The sequence below is a fragment of the Gekko japonicus genome, unplaced genomic scaffold (genome assembly GCF_001447785.1).
Source record: "Gekko japonicus isolate JY-2015 unplaced genomic scaffold, Gekko_japonicus_V1.1 scaffold2110, whole genome shotgun sequence".
NCBI lineage: Eukaryota > Metazoa > Chordata > Lepidosauria > Squamata > Gekkonidae > Gekko > Gekko japonicus.
This window is the reverse complement of record NW_015172068.1, coordinates 150,569-178,299: the sequence shown is the minus strand read 5'-3', so window position 1 is coordinate 178,299 and position 27,731 is coordinate 150,569. Positions and strand designations below refer to the sequence as shown.

The 27,731-nt window shown below is 41.8% G+C and overlaps 1 protein-coding gene across 1 annotated transcript; it reads right to left on the bottom strand.

The window, feature by feature from the left end:
- Positions 1 to 219: 219 nt before the first annotated feature.
- Positions 220 to 27,271, bottom strand: PSAT1 (phosphoserine aminotransferase 1). The gene is made up of 9 exons (XM_015420834.1): positions 27,147 to 27,271; positions 21,845 to 21,905; positions 18,810 to 18,879; positions 17,115 to 17,320; positions 13,579 to 13,751; positions 12,141 to 12,310; positions 5,374 to 5,502; positions 2,849 to 2,986; positions 220 to 717 (listed from the first exon to the last, which is right to left on the bottom strand). Exons 1-9 carry the CDS (start codon positions 27,204 to 27,206, stop codon positions 612 to 614), a joined length of 1,113 nt encoding a protein of 370 aa, XP_015276320.1. The 5' UTR covers positions 27,207 to 27,271; the 3' UTR covers positions 220 to 611.
- Positions 27,272 to 27,731: the final 460 nt, after the last annotated feature.

The following is a 27,731-nucleotide window of genomic DNA, read 5'->3' as shown; positions in this document are numbered from 1 at the left end:
CTCATTAGAACTGGCTACATTAGGGGTGTGTGGCCTAACATGCAAAGGAGTTCCGGCTACAAAAAAAGGCCCTGGGTTTTGACAACAAACAAGGTAAACAGAATAACAAGCAAAAGGTGGGTGTGGCTGGATGACCACACTTCTGGTAACATGGGCCTAATGTGCTAATGAGCTGTGCTGTCAGGGTGTGGCCTAATAGGCTAATGAGTTTCTGCTGTTGGGTGTGGCCTATTATGCTAATGAGTTCCTGCTGGGCTTTTTCTACAAAAAGAGCCCTGGACCAGACTCTCATCCAAACTATACCTCACAAGTCATTATTTGCTTTGAAATTTAAAAGATTACCAATTCTTTGATAGGCTGATTATCTCCTGACCCCTTATGGAGTTATACAAGCAATATACCTTGACATTGGGACCAATCCCCAGAATTCACCGATGGGGACTGGTATAAGTGGCCTGATATTTTAAGACAGTTTCAGGAATTGAACATACAGGGATTATTATTTTGTCTGAAAAAGTTATACTGCACTATTTGGCCTTTCATACTTCTTCCATCATCAAGTCCTTTGCACTTGATTTCCAAGAGGTGTGGCACAGCATCAGGTCTTGAGTTCATGACCGATGCCTCTCCATGAAGCTTTTCATGGGCGCTGACAGCTTCTGAACATCTTCTATAGTCACGGCATTATATAAAGAAGCACGGATTCCTCCCACAGACCTGAAATGCAAATGGACACCGCTGCATTTTTTTTGCTTGCTTAAAAGAAAGAGTATATTAATTGAATTACTCAGTTTCACAAGCAAATTTTGTAAGACAGCATGCATACAAAAAGACTTAATCACTGATAAAAAGTAGCGTCACCACTTTGGAAAAACAGCAGACCCCCCAAAGAAAGCTGTCCCAATATGCTAAAAGATCTCAGTGTTATTCCACATTTTCTCATCAAGCATCGAGGAAAGATATCCCTGTTTTATTATTCTGTTTTGTGTATGTTACCAGAGGAGAGTGAAGTTATCCAATATCCTTTCTTTCACAGTATTTTCCATAGAAATGTGCAAGTATTTTTTTAAAATTCATTGTTAACATTTATTTAATCCAACTTCATATTTCAGAACTTCTCTAAAGAGAAGAAAATTAAGTCTCACCATATTTTAGGCAGCTTTTGAGAACTTTGAGCTCTGGTTGCCTTGGCTCTAGATTTGTAGGACACTTTACTCTTTGATTCCCTAATTGACTTAAGTTACCTCTCTTTAATTTAAATTAATTATTCTTTTCTTCCCTTCCTTATGTGCACTTGCAGGGCTATTTTTGGGCAGGAACGCACAGGAACGGAGTTCCGGCTGGCTCCTGATTTGGCCACGCCCAGCAGGAACTCATTAGCATAATAGGCCACACCTAACAGCAGACACTCACTAGGATTGGCTACATTAGGGGTGTGTGGCCTAACATGCAAAGAAGTTCCTACTACAAAAAAAAGCCGAGGTTTTTGAGAACAAAGTAAATAGAATAAGAAGCAAACGGGTGTGGTTGGATGACCACACTTCTGGTAACACGTGGGGTGTGGCCTAATATGCTAATGAGCTTTGCTGTCAGGGGTGTGGCCTAATATGTTAATTGTTTCTGCTGTTGGGTGTGGCCTATTATGCTAATGAGTTCCTGCTGGGCTTTTTCTACAAAAAAAGCCCTGCCCACTTGGATTTGCTGACTTTACACTGAGCAAAATATTTTTAGAACCTGGGTGTATGCCTTGAATCTCCATTGGAGAGAGCAGTTGGAATTCTCCTTTGGGACCGGAAGAACCCTGCGTCCTTTCAGCAATTGCTTCAAAAGGCAGTGGAGTTTTGCTTGCCTTCAGTGATTTCACCAGGAACCCCAATCTGACTGGCTATACTAGGGTTACCATCCCCCAGGTGGGGGCTGGGTATCCCCTGGAATTACAAATGGTCTTCAGATGACAGGGATCAGTTCCCCCGGAGAAAATGGCTACTTTGGAGAATGGGCTCTATGGCATTATACGCCTGCTGAGGTACCTTCCCAAACCCTAGCACCCCCAAGCTCCTTCCCTAAATCTCAAGGAATTTCTCAACTCACAGTTGGCAACTCTGAGCGACACACTGACATAATCAACAAAATCACATTTACTACTTGACCCCCTCAGAAGCTTGAACTGCTAAGCGGATTTAATGATCGCATTTAATGTAACCAACATCTTTTTATTTTTACTGTAAGCTGTGTATTGTAACCATCATATGACCACCACCTCTTGGGTTTTTAGTGGTTTTTCTTTACTTTCTCCTGTAGTTTATAGTCCCCTGTCCCTATTTTCTTGTAGTGAAAGAAAGAAAGAAAGAAAGAAAGAAAGAAAGAAAGAAAGAAAGAAAGAAAGAAAGAAAGAAAGAAAGAAAGAAAAGCTTGAATTGTTTTTGGAAAGAGAAAAAAAGCCCAAACTTGGGGCTGATAATATTGAAGCAAAGGCAAAACGAAAGGAAACGGTGACAGCAAAAAGCATCAAAACAGACGAACATGAAAAAGCAGTTGAGGGGAAGCGCAAATTCCAGCTACACCACAAACTGATATGAACAAACTATCAGTAAAGTATTCTTTCAAAAAGTTTTATCACCGCTTTGTATATCGTTAGCATTGCCCTTTTTGTGCAGCAAAGGGATCTCTGACAAACGCTTCGAGATGGGTGTGAGTCTGTGGTAGTAGAAAAGAGCAAGAGTCCAGCAGCAACTTAAAGACTAACAAAATTTGTGGCGGGGTAAGAGCTTTCATGAGTTACAGCTCACAAAGGTGTCTGAAAAAGTGTGCTGTGACTCACAAAAGCATTCTTCAGCGATTGTCTTACCTATGTCCTTTCAGGGATAACATGTTGTTTTGTACAGCTTCATCAAGAAATTGCTTTTCCAGGGCCTCATCACCCTTAATACTGCCAATCCGGAAGGGAACATTCATTCTGCTTCTGCTCTTTTTCTCTACGGGACATCTGAAAATTTCACATAAGTATTGACTAGTTATTAATCCAGTACATTCTAAATAAAGTAGATTATGGCTGAGCTCAGTGCTGTTGGGGAGCAATTTATTTATAGGTTTTTATATGAATACAGAAAGACATCAAATAATTCCAAATACATTTTCAAGTCTAGATCCACCAAACTGTTTAAACCATATATAAAATTTAGACCATCTTTACTTATATAAAGTATAGTCTTTCTCTTGTAATAGAACATTTAGTCTATCAATTTCTGCAACTTCAAGCAATCTAATCTGTTAAGTCTTGTATTGAGGGAATTCTCTCCATTTTCCAATTTTTAGCTAACAAGATTCTTGCTTATGTTATTATATAAATTATAAGATAGCAATAACTTTTAACATAGCTGTCTGGGAGCATATTTAACAAATACGTTTCAGGTTCTAATGGCAAATCCAAGTTTGTAATTTCATACATAAGTTTACCTACTTTACCCCAATATTTATAAACTCTTCCACATCTCCACCACATATGGTAATACGTGCCAACATTATTTTTACATTTCCAGCAATTACTTGATAACGATGGAAAACATCTTGCAATTTTATCGGGGGACCAATGCCATCTATGAAATACTTTATATATATTTCTCTCTATATGAAGTAGCTCTCATATTTTGTGGCTTTCCAGATTTTTTGCCAATGATCTGTCTCTAGGTGGCGTTTCACAGGTAGATAGCCCTACTTCAGATAAGAGTTTGCCTTCAGTCAAAAGCATGGCACAGATACTGTCACCTAAGCTGTAAACTGCATCAGTACATACTGATAAGATAAACACACACCTCAGCAGTACAGTAATTTCACTGCAGTAAGGACCACTACTTTCATTTTGAATTCCTAAACCTGCTAGAGGCAAAAGCTGAATTAGGTACCTGGGGTGGGCAGTTTCCTCTAGGATTTAATCCCAAAACACCTCACAACTAGATTTTATCAAATCAGTAGGGTGAGAGTGCAAATAATACTATAATCTACCGACCGTTCAAAATGTGGTTTTTACTGTGTGGTTCATTTCTCTCACCAGTTTACATTACTTTGAAATGAACATGAAGTTAACATTTCTTTGGAAGCACCCCCCCTCCATCTCTCTACAGGACAAAAAGCAATGCAATAGGGAGGATGCCATTTCCCTGAAGTGTTACCTTTTGTCATGCAGAGAGACCCAGACATGCAGATGGTGCTGTCATACAAGCAATTTCCTATGTACATTCTAAACTGGCAAAATACCATCAGCAGAGTGCCTGTTTATCTGAGTTAGTCCCAATCTGATTCACCTGAGTGTAGGCAAATAACATCAGTGCCCAGGAGAGTTCAGTGGAACCTGTGGCTCACTTTCTCTCTCTCAGTCTAAGATACCTCACATGTTTGTTGTGAGGAAAAAATGGAGGGGGGAGAGAATGTATGTAAAATGAATGTAAAAACTGAGAGAATGAAGGGAACTGAATGGATGGTGGGCTATGCTACAGAAATATGGCATAAATGGGCTCTGGTAAGGGTTAAAGGTGTAAAGAAAGTGTAGGAAACATGCAGGAATGTCTCTTCTAGAGAGTCTAACCAATAACAGGTCAATCAAACCAATAAAATAAAATCCTTACTGTCGAAATATACTTAAAAATAAAAGCAAAGCTGATTCTAACTCATGATTTCCCCTGAGTCAAGTACTTTTGCTCCCAAGGGAGAGTTGTTTCACATGAATTTTGGTGAGAATAGGAACAAATACCACATGAATGTGGACTGGTTTCCAATATCCCCCAAAGGCTAAATTTCACACACACATTGGGAAAAGGCAATTATGTGTTAAGGCAGCTTGTTAACTCCACTCTGAATTTTTGCAAGTTTGCCTACAGCTTAGTTGCCATTTTGCCCTGTTTTTACTTTCCTCGGTCAATCCCCGGCCATTTCACAGATTATATGGAAGTCTGGCACATTTTAAAAAATGTCAACTCCCATTTACTCAACATGAAGGAATTATTTTTTTTAAAAAAAAATCTAGCCATAGGCTTCTCTTCATTACCACTTTCTATCATGTATTTCACCAAAAATTAAAAGCATGTTTTCCAGAGTATTTCAAGTCTGCATGTGCAAATCATTGACACTGCTTGCCTTACTGTAGCTAGCAAGTCATGTTCTTACACACACATCACAGAAGGGTGCACTTCTGATGATTAGCTTTCTTGCCTGCCACCCACAGTCCTAACATCTGGAAAAGTTTTGGCAGCAATTTTATAAGGTTTAGTCCCATCACTGTGTGAAATGATGAGTGTGAAGGCAGTGATTTATGCCTTACTATAAGCCACTTTATAGGAAGATAAAAATAATGTAATGGAAAAAAGGAAAGCAACTTACACATAGAATCCATTGGAGTTCTCAATAATGTCATAGATCATTTGGGATTTAGTTTGGCTGAGTTTGTCCATAGCCTTAACTCCTCCATTATTTTTTATCCACTCCAGGACCAAACCCATAATGTAGATACTAGGATCAGAACAAAGAATGCACACATTACTTGTAGATTCAGGTAGGTAGCCATGTTGGTCTGAAGCAGCAGAACAAACCTTTAAAACCAACAAAAAATTTATTCAAGGTATAAGATTTCATGTGCAAGCATATTTCCTCAGATACAGTGAAACAGAATTTTCAGTGAAACAGCCATTACATATAGGTAAAGAGAGCCCCCTCCCTCTCTCCACCTATATGTAATGGTTGAGGAAATTCTGTTCCACTCTATCTGAAGAAGTGTGCTTGCACACAAAAGCTTATGCCTTGAATAAAATTTTGTTGGTCTTAAAGGTCTCCCATTACTTGTAACAAACTGTTATCTGTCAATTCTGAACACGTCTCAACAAAATAGGAAGCTGTGGTTTTGCTTACATTAGATCAAACAGCTGACCCAGGACTGGAGGTGGAGGGAGAAGAAGTCATTTGTTTCCAAAGCAAGATCTTCATCATCTTTTTTTTACAAATACAATACATACATGCAGCCTATTTAGATCAGGGTGTGACACGGAGGACAGAAATGTGTCACTTTAACATTTCATTCAAGCACGTGAGCCACCAAGCAGGGTAGCGGAGCGGTTAGAGTGTTGGGCTAGGGTTTAGAAGACCTGGGCTTAAATCCCCACTCTACCATGAAGCTCCCTGGATGACCTTAGGCCTGTCACTCTCTGCCAACCTCACAGGATTGTTGTGAGGATAAGAGAGAGGAGGGAGAATGATGAGCTCCTTGGAGGAAGGGCCAAGTGGAAGGGTATTTAATAAAATACTAGAAGGTAAAGCAGTTCGAAAGCAAGATAAATAGGTGCCACTTCGGTGGGAAGGTAACAGCGTTCCGTGCGCCTTGGTGTTTAGTCATGCCAGCCACATGACCACGGAAACGTCTTCGGACAGCGCTGGCTCTTCGGCTTTGAAACGGAGATGAGCACCGCAACCCTAGAGTCGGACTCGACTGGCTTTCGAGCAAGGGAACCTTTACCTTTAGAAGGTAAAGTACCCTTTCACTGAATGTGAATTTTCTCAGGACAATGCAGGATAACTTTCGGTGTAACTTTTAAAAATTTCTGTTTACAACATAGCTCCACTAGGAAATATTAAGGCCTCATAAAAGATACAAATTTAAATAGGGCAGAATTCCCGCTATACATTTCTTCAGCTGTACTGGTCTGGTCTGATTTGTAGAAATTAAGACATAGACTTTAGTAAGAGTAGGGGTGATTTCAAATTTCTCATTCCTGATGTTTCAACAAGACAGTATCTTATTTTGGTCTCATTTCTTCCTTATTTGAAATAAACATGCAATTCTTTGTGTTTGAGCCGTTTTTTCTTTCTTCACACCAAATTCTCCCATAAAACGTATTTGTGCATCAGTAAATCAACGTACTTTATATGTGACATATGCTGTTCTTATAAACAGAGTACGAACAGCACATAATAAACCACAACACACATACATAATACAGTAGAATCTACACAGCTAATAGCAAGAGGCAGAGAAATGAACCACTGACAAAAACAAAGGCAAAGAGGAACACTTTGCTCCAAAAGATCAGGTAACATTAATGAAGCTTGCCTAGAATGACAACTGAAACGTGTCAAGGATATTACCCACACTGGTCTTTCAACTGCATGAACATAAATATTTTCACCACAAACGTACTGCAATCTAAACATAACTTTTTTTACTTAATTGGGGGGGGGGGGTTGCTTTGTGTTTTGCAGTCACCCGATAGTACTTTTGTAGCTTGCTTCTCAAACCAAGGATTAAAAAACAAACAAACTCAGACTCCACTTGCTTTCATGCAGTTATGAACTAACATTTTCAACGCCCATTACTGAATGAAAACGCAAACATCCCTTGCTCACTTTGGCTTTTGTGATTTTAACTGCAAAATTCTGCTTGAGAGAACACAGATGGTTCCCACGGATGCCGCCAAGCATAAAACACTGCCAGCAAGTTTTTTTTTTTAAGTGGCATCTGTCCGGCTGGCCTATTTTCACCAACCCCTCCTTTACACTCTCCAAGGGAGTGTTTCAAAAATGATTTACACTGAGAATTTCTCTCAAATACATCTGCAAGAACTCTGTTTTTCATTCTTTTACTTTTCATCTCTTTACATGATTAAAATTTACACTCAGTTTCAAAGCCGTATCATCAAGCCTAAGGCCACATCCCAGACATATTGACTACTGGTAATATACAGTCTGGGAGGAACTGAAGACTCGTTCATGTGATACCTCTCCAGCACACACTGCAAGTTTCCTGGTTTTCAACAAGCCACAGGCTGTACTTAGATTACAAACCAGCAAACTTTGGTTTCTTTCAATAAACCAGCATGCAGTACTTGTTTGCAAGCATAAACAAGAGTTTACCTGCTATTAAAACCAAACTGTGGTTAATTAGTTCGTGGCATGTGAGAGAAAGGTAAAGGGATTGTGCAAGCAAACCCCTAGTTCTTTTCAGTCTTGTTCCGATAGCATGGAGCCATGGTTCAGCTCTGCATCTGAACCATCATACTGTCCAAAGACTTTTCATAAAGCATCTCAAGAATCCTTGCAACCACCCTGGTACATAGCATAGTGTTGTTATGCTTATACTTCATAGAGGAAGCTCAGGGACAGTAGCTATCCAGAGCTATCTTATTAAATTTATGGCCGCAGCTAGATTTGAAGCTGGGATTTCCCAGGTCTCAGTTCAGCAACTATAGTACTCAGGGGTCATTTCCTGCGGGAGCGCACAGGAGCAGAGCTCCAGCAGTAAAGAGCCCAAGGGGGCGGGCACATGCTGCTGGGAGCAGGGGGCGGGGATTGTTGCACAATAGACTTACAGAATTGATGTCTTGTTGCACATGCAGTGCAATAAGCACCTTACTCTATTTTACTGTTCCTTAAATATTGTTCTTCATTAGCAGTTCTCTCTTGCTGTAGTCACCCTTCTCTCTCTATGCTTTGCAGACCCATTGCAACAATTGCCCCCCCAACTGCTAGCAGGCTAGACTAATGCCAGATTCAGTCTTCTCCAGATACTGCATCCAACTAAAATGTCAAAGACTTCACTGTCCACCAAAGTAAACCCACTAAATAACTGGGGGAGTGACCCACTTTAAAACCACACAGCAAGTTTCCATGCCATCCCCTGGGCAGGTTTAGTCACAGATTTAAATATCAGACAAATCCTTGTAGCTAAGAAATGAGATTTCTCCCGGGGGGGACCTATTAATCTCCACTATTAATCTCCACCCAGGAGATTAATGTCAGGAAGACAGGGATCCTTTTGGCAAGAGGTTAAAACGATCAGCATTACGCTAATTTAATTCAGTGCTTTGCTAGGCAACTCATGGACATTCAGTTCAGGTTTCCAGTCAGTTAATGCCAGCCACACAACAGAGAGAGAAGTAGTGAAAAAAGGGAAGCAGGGCAGCCAATTTCTTGCAGTACACTAGCAGAATTTTAAAATCAAGACACAAAGCAGTGCATTCTGTCAAATTTGCAAGTTAATATTAAAACAGAATATTGTTTAATATGGGTCACCAGCATACACACAAAAACCCTTGCATGCATTTGGAAGGCTTCAGTTGGGCCAGCTGCTTTCACCTGTATTGCAGTATGAAGTTCAATTATTGTACATTCTGATGAGTTTTGTGGTTACTGCCTCAAGCAGTATTCATGGATTTTCTTAATCAAATTCCCCTCCAAATGCATAAGAAACTCAGAACACTGTCAGAACAAGTTTTATGTATATAAAAAATAAAAATTTGTGCATGTGTACACACAAACACAATGAAACTCTCACCCAAGATCTACAGGGCACAACGGATCTTTCTACAAACCTGAAAAGGGACACAGGTTTGCAGAAAAATGTGAAATCTAAAAAAGAACACATTTATGAAACCCCAAAATGATAAAAGGTGGACCTACAGCTTTAAGCAACAAATTCCCTCAGTGGCTGTTGCTAGGCAACCACAGTATTCCAGGCTGAGTTTCTCTGAGTAAAATGTGGGGGAGGGGGCAGGGCCCTTTCCAGACCCATTTTTGGACTTTGAGGGGAGGACTCATTGGGGCCAGGCATGGCTAGGGTTGTTAGCTCCAAGTTGGAAATGTTCTGGATATAATGTGGTGGCAGCCATTTACTCCAGGGGGACCCACCTCTGTTGTCTGGATTTCAGATGTAATTCTGGAAAATATCCAGGACCCACCTGGAGGCTGGCAACCCTAGGCCTAGAAACAACCTCTGGGTGACTTGATACCACCCAACTTACTTGACTCAAATTGGCCTGGCGGTTCACTATTTTTCAACAGCGGCTATACTAGGAAAGCCAATGTGATGTAGCATTTAGAGCTTCAGAGCAGGGTCTGGGAGACCCTGATCTGAAAACCCCATCTTGCTGCGGAAACTCAATGGGTGATTTTAGACCAGTCACACACTTTCAGCCTAACCTACCTCACAGGGTTGTTGTGCTGATAAAAAGGGAGAGAGGAGACTAATGTAAGCTGCTTTGGTCCCCACTGTGGAGAATGCCAGGGTATAAATGAGGTAAATAAATACTAAATACAGCTGAAGACAGGAAGCAGATGAACAGTAGGTTGGTGAATGGCTGAGGAGAGAATGAGGCAGGGAAAGGGAGAGAATATGGAGGTTGCCAGGAGGAGTGAAAAGAGGAAATAGTATGGGAATACAGGGGAAAGTGAGGTGCCCCCCACATGTACTTGTTAGAGTTGCCAGCCCCCATGTGGGGCCTGGAGATCTCCCACTTTTACAACTGACAGAGATCAGCTCCCCTGGAGAAAATGGCTGCTTTGAAGGGTGGATTCTATGGCATTGTACTGTGCTGAGGCCCCTCTCCTCTCCTCCCCAAACCCTGCCCTTTCCTGGATCTACCCCCAAAGTCTCCAGGTATTTCCCAGCCCAGACCTGGCAACCCTAGTGCTTGGGGGATCCCTACCATGCAAGTGCTCCTGCCCAGTGGCCACACAACTGGGCCACAGTTTACCTAGGTAGAGGCTGCCAAGGTAGGAGGGAAAGCTTAAGACAGAGGGACAGATAAAGGTAGGTTGGCTGTTGGTGGGAAAGAGATAGGGTTGATAACTCCAGCTTACGAAATTCCAATAAATTTGGGGGTTGGAGCCTGGAGAGAGTGGTGTCTGAGGAGGGAAGGGACCTCCGAGAGGTATAATGCCATAGAGTCCACCCTGCAAAGCAGCCATTTTCTCCAGGGGAATGAGGGTCACCAACCTCCAAGTGGGAGTTGGAGATCACCCAGAACTACAACTGCTCTCCAGATAGTTCCCTTGGAGAAAATGGCTGCTTTGAAGGGTGAACTCTATGGCATTACACCTGCTGAGGTCACTTCCCTCCCAAGGCTCCATCCCCAAATCTCCAGGAATTTCTTGACCTGGCGATGGCAACCCTATGGGGGATACTGACCTCTGTAGGTGGGATATCTGTTGTGATTCCAGGAGATCCCCAGACCACACCTGGAGGTTGGTAAAACTGGGAGAGAAGTAGGGTTGCCAAGTCGGGTGTTGCGCTGCAGCGGGGGACTCCCTCAGATGACCGTGGCCCCGTCCCCAGCGTGCCCGCGTGGTCACGTCACTTCCGGGTGATGCGCACGTCGGGGTGGGGCAGCGTAAAATATTTCTAAATAAATATGTAACTGAAGGTAAATACCAAAATATGTGTTTGAAGCCCTGGATTTGAGAAGGTTCTTCCTGCCCTTAGAGGCAAGATGAAAAGATTTAAGATGACTTCTCGATAAAATATTCACAAACAGCAAACCCTACCAAAATGAAACACTTAATTTTATATATTCCTTATACTGCTATAAAAGAGTTGTAATAACCCTGTGAAACCACTTACAAAAATTCAGTTTTCTGTTCATATAATGTAAATGTACTATGGAACTCAGAGGTCTCTGTATTTGCACACCATTGTTCAGCTTTAACATGACCTAATGACCCTCCTAATAAAGCAAAATTTCACTAATGCTAGCAATTCAGATTGAGTCCGCAAACACAACTTTTACAGGAATTCCTGTTTTGTAACCTCAGTGCTACACTGGTAATTATTTTTATTTTTCCATTGTACAGCATGTATAGTCTACCTTTCTCAAGAAGACTCAAGGTAGACAATTATTAGGAGGAAAAGGGCATTGTTGCCATTTCCCAAGATCATCGCAGTACAAAAATGCAATCTGCAGAGAGTCAACACAAAATGTTTAAGGCAGGCATCTAAACCATGGAAAAGATTGTGAAACCATAGGCAGAGAAAAAATTCTTCACATGGGTTACTTAATTTAGATTTTTCCACAGACCCAGGATAAGCAGCACTAATGATTTGCTAGAGCTGAAAATCAGTTCTGCTACACTAAATACTTCCACGATGCCAATCTATACCCAGAATAATTCAGTTATGCAACTGGATCAGCATGATACTACACTGTGGTACTGGCAACATGCAAAGAGCTATTTATAGGATTCTGTTAGAAAACGTCTCCCGAACAAAGCAAGATTGACTCCATGTTCCTTTTTGTTACTGACCTATCAGAAAGCAAATGCATATTTTTTTTACATAGCACACAATATGTTAACAACTAGCAGAATATCGTATTTTTCAAAATTACCTGAAGCATGGAGGAGTGTTGTATAATGAGCCATTGTCCGACTGTACTTTGTAGTCTAATACTATAGGGCACTCTTTGAGTGCAAAGCCAAGTAAGTCGTCCCGCACTATAACAGCTGTGACTCCAGCAGAGCCTATATTCTTCTGGGCACCAGCAAAAATTACACCAAACTTTTAAAAGGAAAAGAGAGGAGAAGAAATATTAAATAAATTAAGTCATTTGTACACTGTAGCTAGAATTTCCGCATACTAGTGCTTCTCTATGTAAGCATTCAGAAGATCATGAATAATGGACATCAGATTGGTTTACAACACATACGTAAGAAAGTGATTTTAAAAATCTCAAACCCATCCTCATGTTAGGGTGCATATTCCAAACAGAGTGTTAATCTTGTAGGCATTTCCACACAACAGACGTGAACTGGTATAACAGTTGTTATCTGTCCAGTGAAGCCTTGTAACTACAGTCCTCAGTGGCAGCCTAGAGACAACTGCAGGCTGTGGAAGGTCGGTAGTTCAGCAGTTCAAGACCCGGGTGCCGCAAGACGGGGTGAGCTCCTGTCTCTAGTTCCAGCTCCTGCCAACCTAGCAGTTCGAAAGCAAGAAATTGCAAGTAGATAAATAGGTACCACTTTGGCGGGAAGGTAACAGCGTTCCATGCACCTTGGTGTTTAGTCATGCCGGCCACATGACCACGGAAACGTCTTCGGACAGCGCTGGCTCTTCGGCTTTGAAACGGAGATGAGCACCGCAACCCTAGAGTCGGACTCGACTGGCTTTCGAGCAAGGGAACCTTTACCTTTACCTTAAAAAGTAACTAAGCATTTTTCAGAATTTTTCAAATTCTCTTTTTCAGGCAAGTCCCTGCCTTGAAGGCTCAAGATGTAAATATACACAAGAGTCAAGAAGGAAGGACAGAATAAAAGACCAGAATATAAGAAGAGAAGAAGAAGAAGAAGAAGAGATTGGATTTATACCCCGCCCTTCACTTGGAGTCTCAGAGCGGCTTACAAACTCCTTTCCCTTCCCCTCCCCACAACAGACACCCTATGTAGGTGGGTGGGGCTGAGAGAGCTCTTGACAGAAACTGCTCTTTCAGGAACAGCTGTGCCAGAGCCTGTGACTGACTGTGCAAGTGGAGGAGTGGGGAATCAAACCCGGTTCTCCCAGATTAGAGTCCACGCACTTAACCACTACACCAAACTGGCTCTCATATAAGGAATGCTAATACAACAGGGGCTTCTAACAAAATTCTCGCCATTCTTACCGAACTACAGTCCGCAAGATTCTTTGATGGAAGTCATAAAATTACAGCAATATAAAAACAATCTAGGTTTGCAGTCTAAATATATCCTATCTGCACACAAAAAAAACCCTCTTGGCCCTGAGACTAAGATGTTAAGTTACACCTTGCAGAATCAATCTTTTAATAACGTTACCTTAGAAACATCCACTGGTCTGGAGAGGAAATTTGATGACATGTCACAAACTAGGACTGCCTTTCCAACATCAGGTACAAAATCAAACTCCACACCATGAACAGTCTCATTCGCGCAGTAATAAACGTAGGAGGCATCTGGGTTAAGGTTCCAAGTGCTCGGGTCAGGGACTTCTGAACCAGGTAAGAAGACACAGAAACAAGGGTACATTCTCAATTCAGCAGTTTCATTGTGATAATGCATGCTTTCCTTTACACGGTGAACTTCAAACTATGACTCAGCTCAACCTATTTCCACTACTTTGCCAACAAAGTTCATTGGTTCTTGCATTGCTCTAGAAGGAAAGTTTGCAGTGCTAACAAGAAAGCACTGTATCCACCAAAAATAAATGTGCTAACGATTGGGCACTAAGCTTCTAGCTACCCTGAGGCCCATGCAAGCTCTGTGGCAGTTGTCATGCTATCTCAAAAGGAGGAGGATCTCTAATGTTAAGACACTCTCCCCCACCAAAACAAAGAGAAAGCTGCCCTGACTTGGATAGCCCAGGCAAGCCCAATCTTGTCAGATCTCAGAAGCTAAGCAGCGTCGACTCTGGCAAGTATCTGGATGGGAGACCTCCTTGGAATACCAGCAGCGGTAGGCTTTATTCAGCCACCTCTCTGAATATCCTCCAGGCCCCCAGTAGGGGTCAGTCACCAGAGGTTGCCATGACTTCCATGTGCACACACACTCACACACACAAATACAACAAAAAAAGGGAGAAAGCTAGAAGTAGGAGGCATGTTTCACACCTCAATGGTGTGAGATGCCTCCATGTAAGAGAGGAGGACCCCCCACACACACATATACACCATATTCGTAACTGAAAAACAACCTTCCCTTTTTTGCAAAGCCCAAAAAGGGAAGGGGAAAAGGTCATCTTCCCTTTGGGTGAATACGATAAGCTACAGCTCCTTCTGGGAGAGGCAGAGTCTCCTAAATCAGAAGGCTAATGTCTACTGTCTTCCGCGCAGAAACAGACCATCCCAAATAATTTCCTATAATACATGAGGTACTTAAGTAATTTTCAAGGCACACTTACCTTTCTCATACTTTCATTTTCTGTACCTATGTGACATCACCCCAGCCTTCACAATGCACATTCAAGCATCACTGCTGTTATTGTCTTAAGAGTCTTGGTAATTTGGTCCGTGTGAAGCCAACAAAATCGTCTGCCAGTGACGGTTGTATAATGTGTAGCAGCCACTCATCGCACCCATCGTCCTCATGGTGAGATTAATGAACTCCACATGAACTAGGAATTCATACCTCTCACCTTGGGGAAGAGGCACAGGTTACTACATAGCATTTTATTCCAGAAGCAGGAGAATTCTCTGTCCATACTTGACAAAAACACTTGAAGCCACCCTTCACACCACATGCAATCAAGGACAGGACAGCCCAGAACGTGTAATTCATGGAACTTAAGGAGCTGCGGTGGCTCAAGTGGTTAAGACGCTGAACTGGAAGGTCGGTAGTTCAGCAGTTCGAGACCCGGGTGCCGCATGATGGAGTGAGCTTCCATCTCTAGTTCCAGCTCCTGCCAACCTAGCAGTTTGAAAGCAAGAAATTGCAAGTAGATAAATAGGTACCACTTCGGTGGGAAGGTAACAGCGTTCTGTGCGCCTTGGTGTTTAGTCATGCCGGCCACATGACCACGGAAATGTCTTCAGACAGCGCTGGCTCTTCGGCTTTGAAACGGAGATGAGCACCGCAATCCTAGAGTCAAATTTGACTGGCTTTCGAGGAAGGGAACCTTTACCTTTACTATAAGAACTTAAACTGGGTCTCTTTTGCAGATGAATGATAACACACACTCACAAAATCATTCAAACTGTTCATTTTTTAAATTAAATGATGTGCTATATTGGTGACATTTCACAAATTCAAAGCAGCCTCGTATTTCTTTGGTCACCTTAGCATCACTTTCACAAGCAGTGCTAATTTTGCCTGGAGAAACGCAGAACTTTTCTTTTGTGATGGTACTCACTGGTACTGAATACCAGCATCATTGTTTAAGGCTCTCCAAGTCCTGAGGGGGGGGGGAACGGGTGGAAATCGATACAACTTTATATATGAGTACTGACACTTTTTAAAATATAAACAGCACTGTTTACACGTAAACAAATTTAACACTGTCACAGTTGCCAGATTTCCTGAAGCTCATAATCAGAGATAAGGGGACAAAGACTAGCAGCTGAAAGGAGGAGCCTGTTGTAGTAGGAATCAATCAGAGTCTAATGGGGACTTAAAGAAAATTCTAAATATTCCTAGTGCAGGATTGTAGCCCTCTTTCCCATCACTTGTATGATATATTTATTTTGCCCTTATTGTTACTTGCCTTTCAGTTACACTCTACCACAAAAAGGCAGGTAAAGTTTTGTCTTTCAAAAAAAATATTAAACCGTTGGAAGCACCAGATATGTCACTTCCTAGAGCATACCTGGTTAGTAAAAAAGGTAAAGGTTTCCCTTGCTCGAAAGCCAGTCGAGTCCGACTCTAGGGTTGCGGTGCTCATCTCCGTTTCAAAGCCGAAGAGCCAGCGCTGTCCGAAGACGTTTCCGTGGTCATGTGGCCGGCGTGACTAAACACCAAGGCGCACAGAACGCTGTTACCTTCCCACCGAAGTGGTACCTCTTTATCTACTTGCAATTTCTTGCTTTCAAACTGCTAGGCTGGCAGGAGCTGGAACTAGAGACGGGAGCTCACTCCGTCATGCGGCACACTCGGGCCTCGAACTGCTGAACTACCGACCTTCCACAGCCTGCAGTTCAGCGTCTTAACCACTTGAGGATAAAACTATTTAACAAGAGTCACAGGTCCAAGAGACTCACTGAGCAATCCAATGCTTACCACAGTGAGCTTGTTTCGTGTCATAATTTTGTGTTGGATCCTTTTCAAAACACCTTTTAAAAGATCCAAGAAAATGACTCACATTTTCCCCAAAGTGTTAAAGACATGTAATAGGTTTCCCATTAGAATGTACAGATAGATCTTCTTTGGAGATGTTTCTTGTGGAATCACAATACCTAGCCCAGCAGATCATACAGTGTCCAAATTATAATAGCAAAAGCTATTTAGTAGAGCGATATGAAGCTGGAAAAACTGTTCCTGCTTATAGTGCCTGAATATTGTGGAAGGGCTGTGGCTCAGTAGAAGAGCCTCTGTGTTGCATACAGAATATCACTGGTTCTATCCCTAGCATCTCTAGTTATATGACTAGACAGTAGATGATGTCAAAGACCTCCACCTGAGACCCTAGAGAGCTGCTCCCAACCTGAGTATACAGTACTGCCCTTAATGGTCTGATTCTGTATAAAACAGCTTCATGTTTGTGTTCATAAGCTCAGGATTTACTGTTGTTTCTACCATGCTTACAGATTCATTTTTTCCATTTATTATATATAACAACGAGACTTAAGAATTAAATAAAATAAACAATACTAGCACGTAGGACAATGTATTTTTCACCTACGCAGAATCTGCAGTGATCTTACTTGTATAAGTAGAAAGTTTAGGATGAACAATGTTCACTTTGGCATATTTCTCTGCTTCCTTAGCAGCTTTAGCTGACCAGCCTCCAGTAACCACATAATCGGCGATCCTTGCTTCTTTTAATCCAATAAGATTAAGAGGGATACCACTAAATTGTCCAGATCCACCTCCTTGGAGGAAAATCACTTTGTAGTTGTCAGGTATATTTCTGTGCAAAGGAGAAGAAAGTTTCCTTTTATTTTATCTTATCCAATCAGTTCAGAATATATTTATTCAAATAAAGTAGCAACACCAACACTGAGTGGTGGCATATAACTACACGTAACACTCTGTACTCAATCAAGGTTAAAATTATTTTTCTTTAACTTTCATACCCCCAGCCCCAGCCCCAACACCACACCACTATGCAGTCATTCAACAAATACAAGACGTCTTGAGAAAATAATCCTCTGCTGGATAAGCAAGTTCTGCTGAAGTGCGCTTATATTTACATCTTATTAGTAAATTTACAGAAAGCAGTTTGAAATTATGTATTCTGCCCATCAGTCAACTTAAGTCTGCACAATAACAGCTCTTAATCATTCCATCTACTTGCTAGTTGCAGTTCCCTTCACCTAAATTCTGGCAGAATCTGGAATGTAACTGTTCCTCACCACCAGGGCTATTTTTGGGCAGGAACGCACAGGAACGGAGTTCCGGCTGGCTCCCAAGTTGGCCACGCCCAGCAGGAACTCATTAGCATAATAGGCCACACCCAACAGCAGAAACTCATTAGGACTGGCTACATTAGGGGGTGTGTGGCCTAACATGCAAAGGAGTTCCTGCTACCAAAAAGCCCTGGGTTTTGACAACAAACAAGGTAAACAGAATAACAAGCAAAAGGTGGGTGTGGCTGGATGACCCCACTTCTGGTAACATGGGGGTGTGGCCTAATATGCTAATGAGTTTCTGCTGTTGGGTGTGGCCTATTATGCTAATGAGTTCCTGCTGGGCTTTTTCTACAAAAAGAGCCCTGCTCCCAGAGACCAGTAGAAATTAATGTGCTGAAAACAGGGCTCAATTCTCTCAAAAAAGTGTTCAGTCATTTCCACTTCTATAAAAGAAGAAGAAGAGATGGGATTTATACTCCGCTCTTCACTCGGAGTCTCAGAGCGGTTTACAAACTCCTTTCCCTTCCCCTCCCCACAACAGACACCCTGTGAGGTGGGTGGGGATGAGAGAGCTCTTTTCAGAACTGTCCTTGAGAGAACAGCTCTGACAGAACTATGGCTTGCCTAAGGTCATGCAGCAGCTGCAAGTGGAGGAGTGGGGAATCAAACCCGGTTCTCCCAGATTAGAGTCCACACACTTAACCACTACACCAAATTGGCTCTCAAAAGAGACACCTTAATCTTCAGCAAATTAGTGTAAGCTATTCTTAGCTTCTAAATAAGTGATCTCTAGTCTACATCAACTTGCCTTGGCAGGAGCTGAAAGCCGAAATATAAATTTTGTAAAATAAAATTGATAAAAATAGTCTTATTCTGAAATAATTTTTGTGAGCCTTTATGGTTCCACAAGACCCCTATTTATTTTTGTTGCAACACACTAACACAGGAATTGTCTTAAATTTACATTTCAGGATCAATCTCCCCCACAAACATGAAAAAATGACCAAGATTTAAAAATTTAACTCAATTCAGAATTATATAACTCACAGAAGTTCACGCAAGACGTTTTCCGCTTTTTTGATGATTTTTGAAAAGTCAGAAGTCCTGTGGCTCATTTCTATGAGGAAGAAATAATGTAATACAGATCATACCACTGAAAAAAATCTGAGTTTTATAAAACTTCAAATTTTTACTTATTTTTCTCCAGACAGCTTTCAAATGACCAGAGCTGACATGATAAACTTTTAACTACGTAAGCAGAATCAATCCATTTGTTAAAGTCAGCCCGTGCAGAGTCAAAAAGCAGTGTCACAGCTGAATCAGCATTCCTCTGGGCCTAGAAGAAACTTATAATACAACCCATCCCATGAGTCAGAAAAGAAAAAAAACTCTTTTATTTCTGAAATGACATAAACTGAACATAAAATGGTATTTGGCTTGCCAAACTCTGGTAAAGTGCATTCTTCTCTTCCTGCCTCAATATTTACCATACTTAGATATTGGTTGTAAGAAAATTACTTTACTTGTTGGCGTTACCAGCTATCAAGAGCAATGTTTTGTAAGATTCTGGTGTTATATCAGTTTGTACGGATATTTGAATCTAAACGATTATAATGATGGAATAAAAGTACACAGCCGAGTTAGAAAATGGCATTGGTGGTGGGCGTTGAAGAGACTGATGATTTGGAGAACACAGAGAATCGTGAATCTCACCTGGGAGGAATTCCAAAAACTTTTGATAGAGGAAGTTCAGCAAGCGGTTGAGAAAGCTTGTAAGAACCTCTTAGAAAACCCCCAGAGCCTTTTGGATTTGGGAAATAAAAAAGATTCAATACAGGCCCAGCAGGGATTTGACGAAAAACAAGAACATTATCAAGGCAAAGTGGTATACTACACTGCCGAAATTAACGGAAAATGAGGATTATGATAGCAAACAAACGTGCAGCCTAGAAGAGTTGAAAACGGCAAAAGGAGGCTTTCAAAACCTCTCATCTGAAAAAACAACTAACCAGCAAAAAAGAAAACAAGGCCTCGTGTAAAGAAAACTAGTATGGTACAACAAAAACTGGAAGATTGGCATGCTGAAACCCAGATGGGAAAAGCTAGAAATAAAACTTGACTTATATAAAAATGTAAGACATTTAAAGGACAGGTTACTACATAGCATTTTATTCCAGAAGCAGGAGAATTCTCTGTCCATACTTAGCAGTTCGAAAGCAAAAAATTGCGCTGGCTCTTCGGCTTTGAAACGGAGATGAGCACCACAACCCTAGAGTCGGATTCGACTGGCTTTCGAGCAAGGGAACCTTTACCTTTTAAGACATTTAAACATGATTGCGGAAAAAATATGCTATAGAAAAACAGGGGGAACTGGTGTCTGTAATCTTTATAAAGGGCTGATGGGAAGCTACATTGGTTTGTGTAATTCTGGCTTTTTCCTCTCTTTGTTGATTTAATGAGTACACATGTATACTGAAGGGAACGTGACTAAATACAGTGCAACCTGTAGAAGAAAACGATGGAAAGCTATTAATTACTCTCCATTTGGAAACACATTTTGTTTCCCCTTTGCTACCTCAAATTGGTATTTTTACCTCTTTATTTTCTTTAACCTTTGGATGTTATTAAACATGACTAAATTTATTTTCCATTGGGTAGCAATAACAGGATTGACATAAATAACCTGTGAGAAGATAGAATGTGATGTTACGATATAGAAAATAAGAAGTTATTGGATAAAGGATTAAAGCTACAAATAAAAGAACATAGTGGTTTTAATATAAAAACTTATAGGTTAGTAAAGGAGATTTAAAAATAGAAAAACAGAAGGGGAAGAATGACACTATTCCTGTAATGAGTTACAGTAGTTAACTATTGTTTTTGATAAAGAGTATTTGGTGCCATAAGGTGAAGGGAAGTTGTGAGCAGTTTCATGGCTCTTCCCTCCTATTGATTTAAAGAGTTTTTGGTAATGGAGAAAATGAGATTTAATACATTGCAGCCTTTATAAGAAGAGGTTTCTGAATAAGAAGAACAGAAGAAGAGATTGGATTTATACCCCGCCCTTCACTACCCAAAGGTGTCTCAGAGCAGCTTACAAACTCCTTTCCCTTCCCCTCCCCACAACAGACACCCTGTGAGGTAGGTGGGGCTGAGAGCTCTGACAGAAACTGCTCTTTTTCAAGGACAGCTCCTGTCAGAGCTTGTGACTGATCCAAGGTCACATCAGCAGGTGCAAGTGGAGGAGTGGGGAATCAAACCCGGTTCTTCGCACACTTAACCACTACACCAAACTGGAACTGTTTACTAGTAAGGTAATAAATACATAAGGGTTTCCAAGATAAGAGACTGATGGATTAGTAAGTAATAGGGTAGAAAGTGAGGTAACAATTGAGCTAATGACCCACAGGTGTTACTGGAGGAGTAAATGCCCAAAGAAAATAGGTGGAAAAGCAAACATTGTTCTAGAAGAGGGAAGAATAATGGTTGTTTTATGAAATGACTCTATGTATAAGTGGATGGATTGGGAATCCGAAATGCAAAATTAAATTGGACTTGTTACTAGATTTGTAACTCTGATAAAGTATCTATTTAGTTCACAGTATTTATTTAGTTCACAGAACACTTGAATAGTCTAACTTAAGTGTATAAATACTAGGTTTGGGAGAAAACTATAACAAACTTTTTATGTTATGTTAGTTTATGTTGCTATGGAAAAATTTCTTGTCTTATTTTCTTTTTTTATGTTTGAAAACCAATATATATATAAATATCTAAGTAAATATTATATAATCCCTGCTTGGAGGATGACCTTGAACCAGTAACAATCTTTGTCTAATTTACCTGACACGGCTGTTCAGAAGATAAAATGAGAGGACCCCCATCTATGCTGCCCATGGAAGAGGGAAATAAAAACGTGATTAACAGTGACAATGTTCAGAATGGTATCTTCTAGATAACACTGGAAATATATGGTACCTTGACTGAAATGTAGCTATTCTTTGTTCCAATAATTAAAAAGTATAATTAAAGATAAAAAAAGACTTCTAGAGATAGTAATAAAACCAACCAAGTAAACTTACCAAGGACACTTATGCCAAGGCCTTTATAATCCACCAGTTCTTTTTGGGCTTCTAACAATACCTGCAATAGGACAATAACTCAGTACAAGTGTACAGTTGTCAGTGGCAAATCACACACAGTGTAAGTGAAGACACAAAAACAAAGGATTACCTCACCCTGTACCAACCCACACACTTGCTGAAGTCCTCTGAATAGCTTCTTTTATCCATGCAGATTCAAACCTCATTGGCAAGACTTGGACTTTATTATCCTACTGAGGACTTCTGAATTATGCCCGTATCTAGAGATCATGACCAGATCTCAGAGTTCCAAAAATTTATTGCACCATCCCACTCGGGGTTCAAGGTACCAACAAAAAAAACACACCCCAACTCCATATTTTATCCAAGTGTGTTCTTTTTTCTCTGTTGCTGTGCAATTACTTTGCAAGAAATCAACACATTTGTGTGTGGCATCTTAGCCCAACAGAAGATGGTGTTTTTCAAAGATCAGATCCAGTGCTTCTTCAGGTGGTGGGGGCCGATTCTTCTGTCTTCCTTCCTGAGCCATTGTAGAAGTCGTCTTGGTTCTCAGTATGGAAGAAAACGCAGAAGTCGTCTTGGTCCTTGTTTAAGTAAGGTAGCCCGCTTTGTCCTATTTAAATAAGGTAGCCTGGCTTGGTAGTCTGGCTTGGAACAGGAACTCCAGACCTCCTACCGAGCGTAGGGCTATGCAGGAACTGGAGAGGTCAGCCTAGACCACTCCAATAGGAGCCACGCAACAAAAGAAATTTGCATAGCCTATCGAGCGAGACAGGAAGGCCTGGCGGGAGCTGGTCCATGGGGTCGCGAAGAGTCGGACTCGACTGTGCGACTGAACAACAACATCAAGTGAGCAGAGGTGTGACCTAACCAGTTCCTGGATGACTTCCCCCCACTGAAGGAGAAGCTCCTTTCTTAATAAACCAGTGTAATGCAATGGTTAAGAGCAGCAGACTCTAATTTGGAAGACTGGGTTTGATTCTCCACTCCTCCCCATTGAGTGGCCTTGGGCCAGTCACAGTTGTCTTAGCACTCTCACAGCCCCACCTACTTCACAAGGTGCCTGATGTGAGGAGAGGAAGGGAATGGGATTTTAAGCTACTTTGAGACTCCTTAAGGTAGAGAAAAATGGGGTATAAAACCTACTCCTTCTCTTCTAATACACAAATTTGCCAATTGATAAAATCGTGTTCCATGTCAGATTCTATAACCATTAGATAGTTTGATTTTTCTGCAAAGGTCACTAAACGTGATTTCTAAAGGAAAATGTTAAATGCAGCACTTTAATGCAACAGATTTTCTACATTAAAAGCAATATCAGTTTTCCCAGGACTACACAACTACAATGGGACAGAAATGTTTATAAAGTGCTTAGGCATGTAATTCTTATGGGAAACTGGAAAAACCTATTCCACATGAACCACACCTCTCTCCAAATGTGACTGGATGGAGACTGCTGCTGATGCAACTTTCTGAACATGTGAGTTAATCAATTTCTCTCATATGTTGTTTTACACCTATGCTGTCAATTAAGCTGCCTTCAGTGAAACAGACATATGTACCAATGCTTATTATTTTCTGGTTTGAGAAGATTCTTTAAATCACAGCTTTCCAAATATGCAAACAAGACTGATTTTTTTTTAAAAAAATTATAAGCCCTGCTAATTGGAAAAACTAGACCATCAGCTGCTGTGAGTGCACGGAAGGAGAGAAACATCTGATTCTTCATAGCAATACTGACAAATACAAAGAGAACTGTTCTGGAAGCCATGGAATAACTCAGACTCTTCCCCCTATTTACCAGAACTTTTCTTGTAATAAAAATCTTATAAGCATATGGAGCAGAGGTCCATCGGTGGCTATCAGCCACAAGGTATAGATAGGGGCTCTGGGGCAAGTGATGCAATGTCTTCTTGGTGCTTGGGGGGGGGGTCAACAGTGGGAGGGCTTCTAATGTCCTGGCCCCACTGGTGGACCTCCTGATGGCACTGGTATTTCTGGCCACTGTGTGACACAGAGTGTTGGACTGGATGGGCCTTTGGCCTGATCCAACATTGGCGTCTCTTATGTTCTTATGTTCATACAAATTGTTTGTCTCAGAGGAATATGAATTTAGATCTGGTAACTGAGGTGAGAGATTTGGCAGCATTTTAACCAGAGAGGAGAAGCAGAGTCCTTTAATGGCAAAGATGAAGACTCTTTTGAAACCAAAGACCATGTGAAAAATAGAAAGGTGACTTTCAGCAAACTGTAAACATGTAAAATGGAGAACAGAGATTCTAAATGAACCTTTATCAGATTTTGAACACACTGATGGCCATGTGAGAAGGATTATATGCTTTTCAATGTATTCGGTAGATAAAAAGAAAGGGTCATCATGCAACATGGAATTTCTTCTTGCCAGATGTTGTGGGGTATCCTTGAAATAAATTCTCCCCCCCCCTTTGACCACTGCGCTTGGGACAGCATTACGAAGTTCCCCTTCCCAAGAACTGCACTAGATTTGCAGTTTTTTGGCTTAAAAAAAAAAAAAAAAGGTAAAAGGTAAAAGTTGGATCTACATGGATCCTCATGAATTCATATGATTTTTACATTGAAATGAAATAAAACCACCATCGTATTATAGGCCATGTGTTAGTCTATAGGGGGCATCAAAAAAATCACGCTCCCACAGATTTGTGGCACCACAACAGTGAAAAAACATGATTCCAAAGGACGGATCCTCATGAATTCATGATTTCTATGCTGGAATGAAATAAAACCAACATCATACTGTAGACCATGTCTTAGACTACAGGAAGCTCTACAAAATCATGCCCCCACGAATTCGTGGCACCACAAAACTGCAAAAACATGGTTCCAAAGCACGGATCCTCATGGTTTTTCAATTGGGTCACCCCAAACACACCATCAAATCACATAACACGTCCACGTCCACAGCTTGCACCACAAAAATCACAGATGCATGACTTCGTGGTGACACCATTCTGCAAAAACATGAGTCTGAAACAGAATTCATGGTGCCATGGCTTTGTGGCAACACCATGCAGCCAAAACAGAGTTCTGAAGCGTTCTCATGGATCCATGGGGTTTCTGCAATGGGTCACCCTAAATATACAATCTAACCACATATAATTACCATGGCCACAGTTTGAACCACAAAAATCACAGAACCACAGCTCCTTGGCAACAGCATTCTACAGAAACATGGTTCTGGAGCACAGATCCTCATGGATCCTCCATGTTTTTGCATTGGGTCACCATGAACTCATCATCAAATCACACATCATGTCCATGGGCACAGTTTCTACCACAAAAGTCATGGATCCACAGCTTCGTGGCAACACCATGAAGCCAAAACATGGTTCAAAAGCACAGATCCTCATGGATATTCAGTATGTTGTCCCAAAACATGGTTTTACAAGATTTAATGTGGGGCACACCAAACTCACCATCTACTAACTCATCACATTAGTGGCCCCAGTTGCACCACAGAAGTTATGCCATGAAGCCATGGATCCATGGTGCAAGCTGTGCCCATGGACATGATATGTGATTTGATGGTGAGTTTGGGGTGACCAATGCAAAAACCCTGAGAATCCATGATTCAGAACTGTTTTTGCAGCATGGTGTTGGCACGAAGCCATGGATCCATGGATTCTGTGGTGCAAGCTGTGGACATGGCATGATACAGGATTTAATTGTAAGTTTGCAGTGTCCCAGCACAAAACCCCCAAGCATCCATGAGGATCCGTGCTTCAGAACCTTGTATTTGCAGAATGGTATCGCCACAAAGCTGTGGATCTGTGATTTTTGCGGTTCAAGCAGTTGCCATGGACATGTTATGTGATTACATGGTGTGTTTGGAGTGACCCAGTACAAAAACCTTGAGGATCCATGAGGATCCGTGCTTCAGAACCATGTTTTGGCTTCATGGTGTTGCCATGAAGCTGTGGATCCATGATTTATGTGGTTCAAGCTGTGCCCGTGGACATGATATGTGATTTGATGGTGATGTTGGGGTGACCCAACTGGAAAACCCTGAGGATCCACGAGGATCCGTGCTTTGGAACCATGTTTTTGCAGTTTTGTGGTGCCACGAATTCGTGGAGGCATGATTTTTGTAGTGCTGCCTATAGTCTAAGACATGGTCTATAGTATGATGTATTTTATTTAATTCCAGCATAGAAATCATATGAATTCATGAGGATCCGTGCTGTGGAATCATGTTTTCGCACGTTTGTGGTGCCACGAATCTGTGGATGTGTGATTTTTGTGGTGCCCCTTATAGACCTGCACATGGCCTACAGTATTGTTGTCGTTTTATTTCCTTTCAATGTAAAAATCATATGAATTCATGAGGATCCATGCAGATCCTATTTTTACCCAGACCCCCCAAAAAAGAACTAAAAAGAATACTCCAAGCAGAAAATGTTTTAAGCCAAGATAAAAGCGGCAAGCTAGTAGTAACATGCCAGCAAATTCCGTCTACTCAGCAAAGTCCCGCAAAACGTAACTAAGGGACTGTCTACAAAGTATAATCAAATGTTGAGGCTTTTCAGGCACCCATCCTTGCAAGACTTCGTTCCACTTTAACTCAATTCTTCCTTGTCACAATGTTGCTAGCTTTCTTTCATGGTCAGCCCCTAACACTGGAACATGAAGCTTCTTTCTACACTTAGAGGAACGACAAGGTTAGAGCTCTATGGAAGTACCCTTCCTTCTATAAGAGATTCCAGCAACAGATACCTCCACTCCCACTTTCAGTCTCTCTCGCGTTTCCGAAATGCTGATCTCGGAAATCTTCACTAATAAGGAGCCCGCCAGCTGTTGTAACCTTGTACGCGCTTACTTAGAAGCACGTTCCATCTAATTCAGCGGAACTTACTTCAAAGCAAGCCTACCTAGGATCAATGTTCCCGCTAAGCTATGGAGTCTTGTGAGCAAAAATTCCACTTTGTGAGCTACTGGCATTAAAGTTGTGAGCAAGTGATTTGGTTACTGCATAAATTAGTTTGCTCTGGGGCCATCCTTCCTGAGCTGAGACCAAAATGTGTGAGCCAGAGGCTAAAAAACCGTGAGCTAGCTCACACTAACTCATTTTAGAGGGAACACTGCCTAGGATCCATCCGCACAGCGGGTTCCCCCCCCCCCCTTTCCTTATCCGTTATCCTCATGGCCTCCCCCCCCCCCGCGGGGTCCCCCCCCCCCCCTTCTCTTAGAGCATCCAGAAGGATTTTCGAGAGATCCACGCTCAGCAGCGATGCTGCCCCTTCCTTACCGAACGCGGCAATTTAGCAGGTCCTGCGCCGAAGTTCGCCACGTGCTTCTGGGCATCCATGGTCCCGAGCGATAGTTAGTCTCCAGGCAACTTTCTGGTTCTGCCCGCAGCGCTGCCAGTCTCGGTATCCCCGATCCAGCGGCTCGCCGAACCATAACAACGCTCAGTCTTTCCCTGTTGCCTCCTTGCACATGGGTATGGTAATCCCCAGGCTCGGATTGGTCAAAAACGAGCAGTTTGTGTAATCATTGGCCCGGCGGCCACGAGCACCCTGCCTGTTCGTCCCATCGGTGCAAGGCGGAATGGAGATTGCAACATTCGAGGGGCTGGATGGAGCGGCCGCGAGACAGCGCCAGCCTCGCCCACACCCCTCCGCCACTCCCCTTTGGCAGCAGCAAGCGTTGGTTCCTGTTCTCCTGTGCGGGCAGCGATTGCGACGCCCGTGGCTGTAAAGCGAATAGACGGGAATGAATGGATCTATCCTAGGCTGTCGCGTAGCAGTTATAGATTAACTCCGCGAAAGTGGCTGCTTGTTATTCTGCTGATGTAGCTCATTCGAAGGCAGACGACTCATCTATAAAACTG